Source organism: Chiloscyllium plagiosum, unplaced genomic scaffold (assembly GCF_037043375.1).
Source record: "Chiloscyllium plagiosum isolate Xiang-an unplaced genomic scaffold, Cpla_swu_hap1 HiC_scaffold_5, whole genome shotgun sequence".
NCBI classification, from domain to species: domain Eukaryota; kingdom Metazoa; phylum Chordata; class Chondrichthyes; order Orectolobiformes; family Hemiscylliidae; genus Chiloscyllium; species Chiloscyllium plagiosum.
In genome coordinates this window covers 132,304,199-132,320,641 of record NW_028270143.1, presented here as the reverse complement: position 1 = coordinate 132,320,641, position 16,443 = coordinate 132,304,199, and the positions used below count along the sequence as shown (strand labels likewise).

General features: G+C 49.4%; 1 protein-coding gene across 7 annotated transcripts in view; it reads right to left on the bottom strand.

Annotated features, from left to right (window-relative positions):
- The window catches only part of LOC122550348 (uncharacterized), a 113,854-nt gene that overhangs the window by 37,346 nt on the left and 60,065 nt on the right, over positions 1–16,443 (bottom strand). For 6 of the 7 annotated variants that reach the window (XM_087987677.1, XM_087987679.1, XM_087987678.1 and 3 more), the window contains exons 12-18: positions 15,479–15,660; positions 14,908–15,040; positions 14,643–14,705; positions 11,530–11,649; positions 9,487–9,742; positions 4,221–4,354; positions 1,424–1,621 (exon numbers count right to left, since the gene is read on the bottom strand). In XM_087987677.1, the coding sequence (XP_087843803.1) occupies positions 1,424–1,621; positions 4,221–4,354; positions 9,487–9,742; positions 11,530–11,649; positions 14,643–14,705; positions 14,908–15,040; positions 15,479–15,660 (1,086 nt within the window). Of the gene's footprint in view, positions 1–1,423; positions 1,622–4,220; positions 4,355–9,486; positions 9,743–11,529; positions 11,650–14,642; positions 14,706–14,907; positions 15,041–15,478; positions 15,661–16,443 lie in introns of those variants that run through there. The other variant, XR_015757286.1, reaches the window with a different exon arrangement.

Here is a 16,443-nt window from a genome sequence, read left to right as displayed (position 1 = left end):
CAGTGGAGAACACACTGCATGGGTGCAAGCGTTACAGTGGAGAACAGTGCATGGGGGACCAGGGCTACAGGGGGGTAGACTGCATGGGGGACCAGGGCTACAGGGGGGTAGACTGCATGGGGGACCAGAGCTACGGGGGAGAACACACCGCATGGGGGACCAGGGCTACAGGGGGGTGGACTGCATGGGGGAACAGGGCTACAGGGGAGACCTCTGCACGGGGTACCAGGGCTACGCGAGCACACCACGTGGGGGACCCGGGCTACGGGGGAGAACACTCTGCATGGGTGCGAGGACTACAGGGGGTAGACCGCATGTGGGACCAGGGCTACAGGGGGGTACACCTCATGAGGGACCAGGGCTACAGGGGGGTACACCGCCTGGGGGACCAGGGCTACAGGCGGGTACACGTCATGGGGGACCATGGCTACAGAGGTGAACACACCGCATGGGGGACCAGGGCTACAGAGGGAACACACTGCATGGGGGACCAGGGCTACGGGGGAGAACACACTGCATGGGGGACCAGGGCTACAGGCGGGTACACGTCATGGGGGACCAGGGCTACAGAGGGAACACACTGCATGGGGGACCAGGGCTACGGGGGAGAACACACTGCATGGGGGACCAGGGCTACAGAGGGAACACACTGCATGGGGGACCAGGGCTACGGGGGAGAACACACTGCATGGGGGACCAGGGCTACAGGCGGGTACACGTCATGGGGGACCAGGGCTACAGAGGGAACACACTGCATGGGGGACCAGGGCTACGGGGGAGAACACACTGCATGGGGGACCAGGGCTACAGGCGGGTACACGTCATGGGGGACCAGGGCTACAGAGGGAACACACTGCATGGGGGACCAGGGCTACAGGGGGGAACACACTGCATGGGGGACCAGGGCTACAGGCAAACACTGGGCCAGAGGCGACTGTACTGCCAGCTCTCAGTTCTACTGGAGGCCACTTGTCCATCATGCCTGTGCTAGCTTTTGAAAGAGATACCCAATTTGTTACAGCACCTCTCCCGCTCCATTGTCACATGACACTGACAACCTTTTCTTTCAAGTACTTAACCAATCTCCTTTTGATAAAGAGCTCTGGAGAGACAGCAGGGCAGTGAGATGAATTTGAGTTTAATACAGGGCTATAGAGAGAGAGCAGGGAAGTAGGATGAATTAGAACATACAACAGTACAGCACAGTACAGGCCGTTAGGCCCATGATGTTGTGCCGAGCATTTATCTTAATCTAAGATCAACCTAACCTAATTCAGGAATTGATTTAAACAGGGCTGTGGGACCAGGTTGGGATACACACCCAAAGACACAATGACCTGTTGTGGGAAAGATGACGTTAGCAGTGATCACCAGCAGTTAACAGATTCTGACAAATGACTCAATAAAAACGCCCAAAACTTACCCGCAATCCCCATTTGTGCACACTATGCTCACAATGCGTCACAGCCAAACTCTTCCCCAGCTTCAGTTGTGTTGTGATCAGGGAGAATGAAATTCCCACTTCCCGGTTACAGTCCTCGGCAGTATTCTGGAACAATTCTTTCACTTGGAACAGACATTCCCTCACTGTCCCTCGCACCTGAGCCTGATAAGAGGCATCCTGAGGAGAGACACTACAGATTGTACATCACTGTGCAACACAGAATGGAGATAGCCCCGGAGGGAGGTTGAATCCAAATACTGGTTACTTCAGGTCAGGAGGATGAGAAATGGAAATATGGACACAGGAACCATTGCCCTTTGGGGAGTTGCTGATCGTGATACACCAGGGAAAAAGGCGGACACCAGCAATGAGAGACCACCTGGTGTCAGACAGATCTAAAAAACTTCAACATGACTTACCAGTTATCTTTGTACAAGAACTAATGCAAAATGAAGAATCCTTTCATATGCTACACCCTACAACAGGTCAGTGATTATCTTTTCATATCCCACATAATACCGTCAACCTCCCAATTTGCCCTGCGTTTCTTTAAGAAAATTAATTTTGACATGTTTAATAATATAGTAACAAAAAACATGGGGTGACTTGTCTGAAACATGTCAGCTCCTGAGAGATTTAATAGGATGGTCGTGGACAGAAACATGTCCAATTGTTTTAAAAAAAAGAGATACCATTTATAAATAAAGGGCTCACTCACTTAAGACAGCACCGAGGGATTTCTTTATCCCTCCCAGAACTTTCCCTCTTTGAAACTCTTCCTCAAAAGGCGGTGGAAGTAGATTCTGAATATTTTTAAGACAGAGGTGGATAGATTCTTGATGAGCAAGGGGGTGAAAGGTTATTGGTGGCAGGCAGGAATCAGTTCCGATATGACATTATTAAAAGAGAAGATAAATCTTTAGCCAGAAGTGCCAAGTGGATGATCAATCTCCGCATCCTCCAGTGGTCCCTAGCTTCACTCCACATGATATCAAGAAATGGGTGAAGGCCCTGGATACTACAAAGGCAATGGGCCCTGACAACATTCCGGCAACAGTAATGAAGACGTGTGCTCCATAACTTACCGCTCCCCTAGCCAAGCAGTTCCAGTACAGTTACTACACTGGCATCCACCCGACAATAGGTAAAATTGCCCAGGTATTCCTGGACATAAAAAGCAAAACAAATCCAACTCGGCCAATTCCTGCCCCATCAGTCTCCTCTCGATCCGCAGTAAAGTGATAGACGATGTCAGTAACAGAGCTATCAAGCTGCACCTGCTCAGTGACGCCCAGTTTGGGTTCCCCCAGGGCCACTCAGCTCCTGACCTCATTATAGCCTTGGCTCAAACATGGACAAAAGAGCTGGATTCCAGAGGGGAGGGGAGAGGGACAGACCCTGACATCAAGGCTACATTCAACCGAGTGTGGCATCAAGGAGCTGTAGGAAAACGGGAATCCAGAGGCAAACTCTGTTTAGTCATTTCTCGCACAAAGGGACATGGCTGTTATTGCTGTAGTTCAGTCATCTCAGTCTCACCAACACTCAGCATCACCTCCCTATTTTTATAATCAATTATAATCAATAAAATGTAACATCCCATGAGTTTCCTGATTACTTGCTACACCTGCAGACTAACCGGTGATTTATGCTTTTGGACATCCTCTCACCGCTTAGATAATACGCTTTTTAAAATATTCTTCCTGCTAACATAAGCAACTTCACACTTTCACACAACGTTTGCCAGATCTTCACCCACTCACTTAACCTATTTGTATCCCTTTGCGATCTCCTAATTTCCTTTTTACAACTCATTTTCTGACATAGCTTTGCGTCATCAGCAAGTTTAGCTCCCAAACTTTAACCTCTTCACCCAAACCAGGTCTGTAAATTGAAAAGAGATGAGGTCTCTTTTTTTTTTTATTTTCTATTCAACCTGTTCAGAGGTAGGAACAGCTGGGACTTGAACCAAGGCCTCCTGTCTCAGACACTGCCACTGCACCACAAAAATCCCCTTGACCAATCCCTGAAGCGCCAGCTGAATATTTTCCGTCTGATCTTGTTTCGAGTAGGAAGCAGTAGTGCCAAGAACAAGCCTTGGTCTTTCTTGGGTAAAAATGTTACCGGTGTCCATACCTTCACCTCACTTTTCCATTGCTCATTAGATTCAACTTCATAGATAATCAGGGGGAAACCATTTCCTGACTCTTTACGCCCATTCTTCTCAAAAACAACTCAAATCTTCTGCCCGAAAGGAAATCAGAATGTCCAATCTTCATTTTCAATCAGCTGCTGCCAATGTCTGATCAGATTGAAGCCAGTCAATGGAATGGAAACTGAGACACCATTTTTCTTAAGAATGACTTGTATTAGATATTCAGTTTTAGGCATTTTTCAACCTCTTCAGAGATGTTATGACATACCTCTGGGGTGGGTGGTCCAGAGTTAGGGACATCACAATAGCCCTAATTCCCGTAATATCTACTCAGTTAATTGACCAGTTAACCAGAACCACTTGCTCAACTACTTTTAACAAGCAGTGGGGAGACAGGATTCACATCCACAAACAGGCTACACCTCTGACCCCCTCCCAACCCTGCTGCCAGGGTGGGAGAGATGGCACAGGCGCACAGTATATGATAAATGGTTGACCATAGCAGTTCAGTGGGTGGGGAGGGGGGGGGGCGTGTTCACATTGCCCCAGCTGCGATTCCACCACCCCCCAACCCCAGCTGATGGACAATGCTGACACCACACATAGGTTTCCAAAGTTTACCTGGGCTCTGCGATTAGTCAGGTACGTGACCACTTGACTGACAAAGGTAGCAACTCTGCGGATGACCATCTCAGTGGCTACAACCCTCCTCGACAGGGTGATCTGATGAACAAAACGTTGCACTGCGGGGATTTCTGCAGAAAATCAAAACAGGCATCTCCGACTTAATGTCCCTGTGACTGAACTTCAGAATTCCCTCCCCACACACATACAATTTCACTAACAGAAGCCTGAACAGGGTCTTCCAAACAGACCCAAAGACCAAATGATACGGGTGCAGAATTAAGCCATTCAGACCATTTAATCATCTCCACCATTCAATCATGGCTGATATGTTTCTCAACCCCATTCTCCTGCCTTCTCCCCATAACCCTTCTGCAGCCTCCATAGAACAATACAGTGCAGAGCAGGCCCTCGGTGTTGCACTGACTTGTGAACTATTCTCAGCTCATCCCCCTATACTATCCCATCATCATCCACGTGCTTATCCAAGGATTGTTTAAATCTCCCTAATGTGGCTGAATTAACTACATTGGCAGGCAAGGCATTCCACACCCTTACCACACTCTGAATAAAGAACCTGCCTCTGACATCTGTCTTAAATCTATCACCCCTCAATTTGTAGTCATGTCCCCTCGTACAAGCTGACGCCATCATCCTAGGAAAAAGACTCTCACTGTCTATCCTATCTAAGCCTCTGATCATCTTGTATGTCTCTATCAAATCCCCTCTTAGCCTTCTTCTTTCCAATGAGAACAGGTTCAAGTCTCTCAGCCTTTCCTCATAAGACCTTCCCTCCGGACCAGGCAACATCCTGGTAAATCTCCTCTGCACCTTTTCCAATGCTTCCACATTTTTCCTAGACACAGCCTGCCCCTTCACCTATCTTTGGGTCAACTGCAAACTTGGCAACAATGCCCTCAGTTCCTTCATCCAGATCATTAGTACGTAACGTGAATAGTTGTGGTCCCAATACTGACCCACTGATCCAGAATCTGGTTTCCAGCATCTGCAGTCATTGTTTTTACCCTGTGGAACTCCACTAGTCACCAGCTGCCATCCTGAAAAAGACCCTTCACCCCCTAGTCTCTGCCTTCTGCCAGTCAGCCAATTCTTTATCCATGCCAGTACCTTGGTCCTAGCATCATGGACTCTTATCTTCTTTAGCAGCTTCCTGTGGGGTACCTTGTCAAAGTCCTTCTGGAAATCTAAATAGATAACAACCACTTGCTCTCCTTTGAGGACGTAGCAAGCAAGTTCAACAAAGAATCCTAAAAGGCATGACCACCCTTTAACAAAACCGTGCTGACTCAGCTCTATTTTACAGTTCACTTCCAAGTACTCCACAATCTCATCCTTAATAATGGACTCTTATCAATGACCCATGTCAGACTACAGTTTCCTGCCTTCTGCCTCCCTCCCTCCCTTAAACAGGGGTGTTGCATTAGCTGTTTTCCAGTCCCCTGGCATCCTTCCTGACCCCAGTGATTCCTGAAAGATCACCAACAATGCCTCGACAAAGTCCTCAGCTGGCTCATTCAGAACTCTGTGGTGTAATTCATCCAGTATGGGTACACATGACCTTCAGACCTTTCTCAATGCCTTCTATGCTCGCTTTGAGCAGAATTTCGGCGGAGAGGTAACACCTATTCCGACAAGTCCTGACGAACCTATCCCAACAGTCACTGCATCAGAGGTCAGATCAGTTTTCCTTCCTGTGAATCCAAGGAAAGTGATGGGACCAGACGGAGTACCAGGCCGTGCACTCAGAGCAAGCGCAGATCAACTGGCAGAGATCTTCTCAGACATCTTCAACCTCTCCCTGCAATAGGCCACTGTCCCTGCCTGTTTCAAGAGGCCAACGTCATCCCTGTGCCTAAGAAGGCTCATGCAGCAAGTCTCAATGATTACCACCCAGTGGCCCTAACCTCGGTGGGCATGAAGTGCTTTGAAAGACTGGTCATGGCATTAATCTACTCCAGCCTCCCCACTACTCTTGACCCACTCCAATTTGCCTATCGGACCAACAGATCCATGTCAGATGCCATATCACTTGCCCTTCACTCCTCCCTAGAACATACTGACACCAAGAACAGCTACGTAAGAATCCTACTCATTGACTACAGTTCAGCCTTCAACACTATTATCCCCTCGAGACTGATTACCAAACTTAGTGATCTCAGACGAAGCCCCACTCTCTGCAACTGGATCCTCAGTTTCCTGACCCACAGGCCACAATCAGTGAAGACTGGGGACAATATTTCATCCTCACTAACACTTAACACTGGAGGCCCCCAGGGGTGCGTGCTCAGCCCCCCCTACTGTACTCACTGTATACCCACGACTGCATCACCAATTACCAGACTAATGCCACTTACAAGTTCACTGATGACACCACCATGATCAGTCGAATCTCAGATGGAGACGAAACAGACAACAGACGGGAGGTGGAAAACCCGGAAAAATGGTGCACTGAGAACAACCTAACTCACAATGCCGGCAAAACCAAGGAACTCATTATTGACTTTCAGCGGGATGTTATTCATGCCCCCTCTACACATTAACAGCACAGAAGTGGAACAAGTGGAGAGTGTCAAGGTCCTGGGAGTGGTCATCCACAACAAACTTTCTTGGACTCTTCATGTGGATGCACTGGTTACAAAGGCCCAACAACGTCTCTTCTTCCTCAGGCAGCTCAGGAAATTTGGCATGACGGCAAATGTGCCATCGAGAGCATTCTGTCTGGATGTATCACTACCTGGTATGGCAACTGTACCATTCAAGATCAGAGATGGTTACAGAGAGTGGTGAACTCAGCCCGGACAATCACAAAGGCCAACCTCCCATCTATAGAATCCATCTACCAGGCCCGCTGTCAAGGGAAGGCTGCTAACATTCTCAAAGATCCACCGCACCCTGGCAATGTTTTTCTATAACCTCTATTATCGGGGACAAGGTACAGAAACCTGAACACAAGCACCAGCCGGTTTCGGAACAGCTTCTACCCTACTGTTGTTAGAATACTGAATGGACTCACAAACTCTTAACATTCTCCTGTACCTGTGTTTTTGTTTTTGCCGCCGTTTACCTATTATTTACTATCTATGCTACTTAATTCTGTGATCTGCCTGTATTGCTTGCAGGACAAAGCTTTTCACTGTGCCTCGGTACACGTGACAATAAATTCAATTCCAGCTTTCTCAGCAACTTCTCCTTCGTGATGGCCACCACAGTCACCACTGCCCCCAACTCCCTCAATGTTCTGGTGTGTTGCTGGTGTCTTCCATTATGAAGACTGATGCAAAGTACCCATTTTGTTCTTCCGCCATTTCTCTGCTCCCCAGGACTACTTCTCCAGCCTCATTTTCCAGCAGTTCAACGCCCACTCTTGCCACTCTCTTACCTTATAGATATCTAAAAAACTTCCATAATCATCCATAGCTAGCTTCCATATTACAAGCTAGCTTACTCTCATATTTCATTCTTAGTTATCCACTGCTGGCTTTTAAAGGCTTGCCAATTCTTGGGGTAACTTTTCCACACAGAGGGTGGTGCATTTATGGAATGAGCGACCAGAGGAAGTGGTAGCAGCTGGTACACTTACAACATTTCAAAGAAATTGGACAGTATATGAACATGAGAGATTTAAAGGGTTAATGGCCAAGAGGTGGTGGCTGGGACTAGTTTAGGAAACTTGGTTGGCATGGACAAGTTCGACAGAGATTCTTTTACCGTGCTCTATGAATCTGGCTTCCCAATTCCCAAATACTATTCAACTGTAGATAGCATCACACTCAAACCCTCTTTCTGGAACTGCCAGCCCACATGATCCTGGCTGTCATTCTCCTTCTGAAGCTGCTCTGTTAATCTTTGCAAAGACAGCGAATGTTAATCCTCTCAGTATCACAATAAGCAGAAACCATAAGCCAACGGTATGAACGAACAAGAGGAGAAAGCATGTGGAGAAATGAGCCTGAGGGGCGGAATGGGTATACAGAATCATAGAATCCCTACAGTCCAGTTAGAGGCCATTCAGCCCATCGAGTCTATGGCAACTCTCTCAAGAGCATCCCACCCAGACCCACTCCGTCAACTCCACATTTCCCATGGTTACCCACCCAGCCTGCACATCTCTGAAGTCTACATAAAAATTTAGCACGGCCAATCTACCTAACGCCCACATCTTTGGACTATGGGAGGAAACCCATGCTGACACAGGGAGAAAGTGCAAACTCCACACATACAAACAATCACCTAACGACTGAACCCAATTCTCTGGCAATGTGAGGCAGCAGTTCTAACCACTAAGCCACTGTGTCACCCGAGAGTAGAGAGTGTTAGGTCACAGCTCAGTATGAAGAAAGCTGTGAGATTTATATTTATCATTGTAAAGTTTAGATTTTAAGTTTGTGTCATATTGGAATTTTACTTATGTGCAAGATTTACAAGAACTAAGACATACGATCCTTCTAGAACAGTGACTTAATACTGTATATTTCAGGGAGCATGGAACACCTGGAGTATTAGCTGAAGATTGTTCGCATTGTGCTAGTTTACAATATGGAGTATAAATATTGAGGGCCATGACCTTGTTTTTTTTGGTTCTCGATAACCAAAGATTATCTTAGGTTAGAAAATCCAGAGTTCGAAAGCTTTTGAGCAGTTTGGGGGAGACCTAGCTATGGTCAGAAGCAAATATAGTCTCTACAGAAAGGAATATAGAGTCATCTTGGAAAAACACAGTTACATCAGTGTAAACATTTGTGAAATTTCCAGAGCAGAACTGTTTGGATAGAAACTAGCAAGGTTCTTTGAAGCTGAGCATATCTAAGCTCTTTATTTTGGGAATATTCGCTTACAAAGGCTCTACTGTTCACAGCAAACAACTGAGAAGAATTAGGTCCATTGAACTTAAAGTCTTAATACAGAGGGGAATTTTTCTGGATTCAGTGGCACATTTCAAGAATTAATTAGATATGTAAAATTTTGTAGAGCTATGGGAATAAACCACAGGAAACATGGAACTCTGTTTCAAAGAACCTGGAGGGTGATGATGGACCAAATGGCCTCTTCCTGAGATTGGAAAAAAGAGTTTAAGTTTGCAGGAAGTGACAGAGTTGCCAACTGAACCAAGGCTGTCAAGGGTTAGACATGTAACAGGGCAGCTTGCAGATGACCTAGATACTTAACTTCTGACCTACCAACACTAGCCCTACAGGAGGTTCATGGTACAGGTGAAGGAGAAGGATGAAGCAAAGATATAGACCTGTGTCCTCGATGTTGTTGAACACCTGAGCGGGTCCATCCCGTAGAAGTTTGTCTTGGAGTTTCAGGTACTCGGTGGAGCTGACAGTGAATACAGGAAGGTTCCCATTTCTGTCTGAGACAGGCTCAATCTCCCCAGTTAACACAGGCTGAATGTCATCATCACAATCATCCTCTTCATCATCATCAGCATCACTGCCCTCCTCGCTCTCCTCCTCAGATTCCAGCCGTTTCTTTCGGGCTTGACGCTTCATCTCCTGAACACAAATCAAAATGAGAGGAAAATCAATCGGAGAGCTTCAGAGATAAAGTACCATGTTCCAGAAGGGGTGCCGGAAGGAAGAAAGTCAGTAAAGGTTTGGTGTTGACTGTGACTTGAACAACTAATATTTCTTGCACAACCTCATCAAGTCCGAAATAGTGTAGGCAGGTTTCTAATATTACCATATTGCTGTTTGTAGGTTAACAGTGAAAAGTCTAATTTAAGGAGTTTCTTTCATAACTAGCCAGGACACCAATTTAATTAGAAATCATGTGTGTGAAGCGTTATGAAAGAAAGACAAGAGTTTGGCAATCTTCAGAAACCAAAGCAAATGTGGTCAAATAACCTCCACCGGCACAGTCACAATTCTGGGATTCAAAAGATGAACTCCCTTATTCTTCAACGGGCAGGGGATCTTTAACATCCACCTGAGAAAACGTACCAATAACGTGCTATGCTCCCTCGGCGCTGACCCTCCCACGGTGCGGGGCTCCCTCGGCGCTGACCCTCCCACGGTGCGGGGCTCCCTCGGCGCTGACCCTCCCACGGTGCGGGGCTCCCTCGGCGCTGACCCTCCCACGGTGCGGGGCTCCCTCGGCGCTGACCCTCCCACGGTGCGGGGCTCCCTCGGCGCTGACCCTCCCACGGTGCGGGGCTCCCTCGGCACTGACCCTCCCACGGTGCGGGGCTCCCTCGGCACTGACCCTCCCACGGTGCGGGGCTCCCTCGGCACTGACCCTCCCACGGTGCGGGGCTCCCTCGGCACTGACCCTCCCACGGTGCGGGGCTCCCTCGGCACTGACCCTCCCACGGTGCGGGGCTCCCTCGGCACTGACCCTCCCACGGTGCGGGGCTCCCTCGGCACTGACCCTCCCACGGTGCGGGGCTCCCTCGGCACTGACCCTCCCACGGTGCGGGGCTCCCTCGGCACTGACCCTCCCACGGTGCGGGGCTCCCTCGACACTGACCCTCCCACGGTGCGGGGCTCCCTCGACACTGACCCTCCCACGGGGCGGGGCTCCCTCGACACTGACCCTCCCACGGTGCGGGGCTCCCTCGACACTGACCCTCCCACGGTGCGGGGCTCCCTCGACACTGACCCTCCCACGGTGCGGGGCTCCCTCGACACTGACCCTCCCACGGTGCGGGGCTCCCTCGGCACTGACCCTCCCACGGTGCGGGGCTCCCTCGGCGCTGACCCTCCCACGGTGCGGGGCTCCCTCGGCGCTGACCCTCCCACGGTGCAGGGCTCCCTCGGCGCTGACCCTCCCACGGTGCGGGGCTCCCTCGGTGCTGACCCTCCCACGGTGCGGGGCTCCCTCGGCACTGACCCTCCCACGGGGCGGGGCTCCCTCGGCGCTGACCCTCCCACGGTGCGGGGCTCCCTCGGCACTGACCCTCCCACGGTGCAGGGCTCCCTCGGCACTGACCCTCCCACGGGGCGGGGCTCCCTCGGCGCTGACCCTCCCACGGTGCGGGGCTCCCTCGGCGCTGACCCTCCCACGGTGCGGGGCTCCCTCGGCACTGACCCTCCCACGGTGCGGGGCTCCCTCGGCGCTGACCCTCCAAAACGAGCCTTAAATTTTGGTGTTTAAGTCTCTAAATTCTGTTACTAATCATCTCCTCTTAAAGCTGAGCATTTAGTTCTCAGTTCCAAGACTTGAACACATAACAGGCTGCATTTGCACCCTCAGTGTCTACAGTGGGACCTGAACATTTCCCTCAGCCTACAAATAGAAACAACTCTCCCGAATTCATCTTACCCTCTACCCGTGCACCTACCTGCAGTCTACATTTGATGTTGAGACGAATATTTTTCCTACAGAAGATGTTGCGAGCTTTAATGGAGTTTAGGGAGAGTTCACGTCTCTTTATGCTCATCTTGTATTGGAGATCATTCAACTGTGTGCAAGGGAGAGGGAGGGAGAAGAGAAAAATAAATCCATAGAATAATATCTCCACAGCTGTGGAGTAAGTCACCATGGATCTCAGCAACTCAAGGAAAGATACCTGTCAAAGTACACACAGCAGGGGGAGAGCAGAGAGGATGGGGATCAGAGAAAAGAGGTGAGGTTTGGCAAGTGTTCAAATTATCAGGGAAAACAAACAAACCAGAAAAAGGTGCTCAGAACTAAAAACTGACAGAACTGCAGGCGCTGTAAATCAGAAACAAAAATAGAAGTTGCTGGAAAAAAACTCAGCAGGTCTGGCAGCATCTGGGGAGTGAAATCAGAGTTAACGTTTCGGGTCGAGTGACCCAAGGGTCCCCTAAGCTCTTCCCGAAATTTCCATTTTTGTTGCTTATGACTAACGTAAGGCTGAGGATCAGCACAGGCAAATAGCCTCCTCAGTGTTTTAACTATGATAACACAAGCTAAACTTCAGAGACAAAAAGAGGATTAGGAATAGAAGCAAAAGGATCAGGAGGAGAGCACTAAGACTAGTTCAGCAGCCCACTCTGGATAGAAACAAACGTCATTATGTGATGAAAGGGCCATGGAAAGGAAGGATAGGAGTGATTAGCTTCGAAAAGGTCAGAGGCCATGGCTGAGTCCTGACTTTGGATCTGTCATCACTAAAGAATTAGATGCTCCCAATGCTGTAGGACACAACTAGATACCGGAGAGGACAGAAACAAAGAGCTCATGCTTCAAAGATCAGCTAAACTCAAATTAATATGGTCACATGGACTGAATGGGATAAATATTAATGGAGGAAAGGTGCAAACCTGTGGTTTGTGGTCACCATCTTACAGAACCCCCCCCCCCCCCCGCCCCTTGCAGGGCTGGGGAGGGGTGCTCAGTCCCAGGCTGCAGTACTTTCTCTGCTGTAAGTCTGTTTTAAAGTAAAGAGGGCTGGTGGAAATAAAATCAGAAACTGCAGAGAAGTCTGCCTCAGGCTGGCATTCATGGAATCCATCTAGCGTGGAAGCAGGCCATTTGGCTCATCAAGTGCACACTAGCCCTCCAAAAAGCATCCCACACATCCCACCCTACCCAATTCCTGCATTTTCCATGGCTAATCCATCTAATCTGCACGCCCCTGGACACTATGGGAAATTTAGCCAAGCCATCTAACCTGCACATCTTTGGACTATGAGAGGAACCACAGCACGCGGGGAGAATGTGCAAACTCCACACAAGACGGTCGCCTGAGGTTGGAACTGAACCCAGGTCCCTGCTGCAGGGGGGCAGCAGTGCTAACCACTGAGCCACCGTGCTGCTGTTGGTGGAGGGAGGGGAGACAACAAAACACATTTGGCTTTGGGAAAAGCAGAAATTATTACTGTGAGTTAGCACAGACTTGTCCAAGGCATACCACTTGATTAACTTGAGCAAGCTCTCTGAATGAAGTTTGATGAGGGTGGTGTGGTGGGCGCTACGTATTTGAGCTTTCATAAAGCCTTAGGCAAGTATGAAAAATGTTGACAAATGGCAACACAGGGTTAAAACTGGCTCAGGGCACAGAACAAACAGTGGTAGTGAACAATTATTTTTCTGACTGGACCAAAGTTGTGTTCCCCATGGATTTGCAATAGAATCACAGATGGTTTCAGCATTGCTGGTGACCATTCAGCCCATCATGTCTGCACTAACTCTGCAAATGAACAACTTTCTCTTTATTGTACATGCATTACTTGAGCTTGGGTAGACACAGCACCATTGCAAAGTTTATTTTAAAAAAGATTAGATTAGATTAGAATCCCTACAGTATGGAAACGGGCTCTTCGGCCCAACAAGTCCATACTGACCCTCTGAAGAGGAACCCACCCAGACCTATTCCCCTACATTTACCCCTAATGTACCTAACATTATGGGCAATTTAGTATGGCCAATTCACCTAACCTGCACATCTTTGGACTGTGGGAAGAAACCGGAACACCCAGAAGAAACCCACGCAGACACGGGGAGAATGTGCAAACTCCACACAGACAGTCGCCCGAGGTGGGAATTGAACCTGGGACCCTGGGAGACTGGAGAACGTTTGCAGGAATTTTTTTTTTAAGTGCAGCAAACATTCAGCAGAACAGCAACTGGCGGCGAAACAGCCTGACTCACAACAGCTCGACTTTGTTGCAGTTGGGAGCTCGGCACTTTAGGATATCAAGGGTGCAGGGTAGAGCGACGAGAATGGTTTCAAGGATGAGGAAGTTCAAGTTAAGTGGAGAGACAGGAGCTCCTGAGAGCTCTGCTCCTTGCAGCAGAGTTCAGGGAGGTGAAGGACATTCATGCAGTCAATCAAGTGAAAACGCTTCCATTAGCAGAATGGTCAATAACCACAGGGTTATTCACCATTCCTGAAGAAGGGCCTGTGCCCGAAACGTCGAATCTCCTGTTCCCTGGATGCTGCCTGACCTGCTGTGCTGTTCCAGCAATAAAGTTTCAACAATAACCACAGGGTCAAGGATTTAAGGTGAGCTGCAAATAGAGAAGAGGGGAGATAAGGCATGGTCGATTCATTTAAGTTGTGTCTGAACCGATGCATTAATAGATAGGAAGCAAAGGGATACAGATGCTTAGGATTTGGGCGACAGGTTTAGACAGTGGATTTGGATCGGCTTAGGCTTGGAGGGCCTGTTCCTGGGCTGTAAACTTTCTTTGTTCTTTGAGGAAAGATTTGCTTGGACAGAGAGCTGTAAGCTAGAATGCAATGTCAGAAAGGATGGTGGAAGCAGATTTGAAGGGAAAGGAGGGAAAGGAGGGAACAGAATCACAACTTGAAAAAGAGGAGACTGGAGAAAGAACAGGGGAGTGGGACTGACTGGTTGGGACCTGCGAAGCATTGATGCAACACACCAACCGATCACTGTCAATAACAATGAGACAAGAGGATAAGAAAAGGCCTCTGGCCCAGAGGTTTAAGATTATATCCACAAAGGGAGAGTCCGTGCTCACCTCGGATTCCTGCTGCTTGATGGCCAATCCCAGCAGCTTGGCTTTGGCATTTCTCTCTTTAACCTATTCGAGAGACATAAAAGCAAGCTGTGTTGGCAGTCTTTGCATACAAATTAACATCCAAGACAGACATCAAGGGTGGATGAGATAGTATCTGAACCAAAGCCAGTAGCACTTTCATTACAAAGGCCTCTCATTATAAAGTGCCACCTGCAGCACTTGGAGCTGCAGTTCCCATCGCTCTGCCTCCCAGTGAAAGGCCTACCTGACTACACACTCGCACCCGCTCCAGGTCCAACCTCCAAGCCTGTAGCTCAGTTCGCTTCTGCTCAATGTGGCTCTTCAACTCCGCGATTTCATCTTCCAGAGAGGTGCAGTTACTAGTAAGACGCAGTGCACTGTAAAGGACATGGAACAATGGATCACCTAATACTGAGCTAATGACATCAAGTGTTCCTGCGTTGTGCCTCATGTCACAACCCCCAAAACATCTGACCACTAACTGCTCACTCTCTCCCAGCTGTTTGCCTGTCACCCTGTAACCACAGACCAACACGTGGGTCGTCTCTTGTTTTTGTCCCTTTTCACCCTGACAACACTCCCTCACCCACCCGACAACACACTGCCCTGACTCCAGTCTCGTGAAATTCCTCAAACTCTAATTGCCCAACCGTGTCAGTCACAGAAACACTGTATACTGTCCCAGTATCTCTCCACCTCTCTGCTTCTTTGATAATTTTTGGACACCCTGCCTGTATCTTCCCTCCACCTCCATGAGACTCCTCCAGCCCAAGAACACAGCTTCAGCCTCCTATCCCGGTACCAGCCTTGCATACCTGAGGATCTCAGTCACATTGTGAGAGTCTGTCTTGGTGCAGATGAAGGCAAGGCGCCCATACTGCCCATCCAGGAACAGCTGCCTGTGGAGATTCTTGTCCAGCATGTCCCTGGCTGTCTTGTCATCGACTGCTCGTGTAACATTGGCCACAATCCACACAGCGTGGCAGTTCTTCAGGTACTGAGAACAAAAGGGGAACAGCAGGGTTTCAGATGGACACTGCTTCCAGCCCAGAATCCTGCGCCCAGCTGCTGACCCTGAATCTCTGCAGACCCCTCCCTGACCCAAAAACTTAATCAAATCCAAGACCATGGCACCACACAACCCCTCAACCCAATAGCATCCCCCCCCAGCCCACCATGACCATTCCCCACAACCCCTCAACCCAAGCACATCCCCAACCCGCAATGACCATCCCCCAAAACCCCTCAACCTAACAGCATTCCCCCAGCCCGCCATGACCATCCCCTACAACCCCTCAACCCAAACGCATCCCCCAAGCCCACCATAACATCCCCCACAACCCCTCAACCCAAGAGCAACCACCCCCAGCCCACCATGACCAGCCCGCACAACCCCTCAACCCAACAGCATCCTCCCCAGCCTGCCATGACCATTCCCTACAACCCAACAACATCCCCCCCAGCCCACCATGACCATCCCCTACAACCCAACAACATCCCCCCCAGCCCACCATGACCATCCCCCACAACCTCTCAACCCAAGAGCATCCCCAGCCCGCAATGACCATCCCCCAAAACCCCTCAACCCAACAGCATTCCCCCAGCCCGCCATGACCATCCTCCACAACCCTCAACCCAACAGCATTCCCCCAGCCCGCCATGACCATCCCCCACAGCCCCTCAACCAAGAGCATCCCCCCCAACCCCACCAAGACCATCTCCCCCATGCCCTCGACCCAAAGCTCTGACCCAAGACCATGCTCCCCGACCCAAAAGCGTA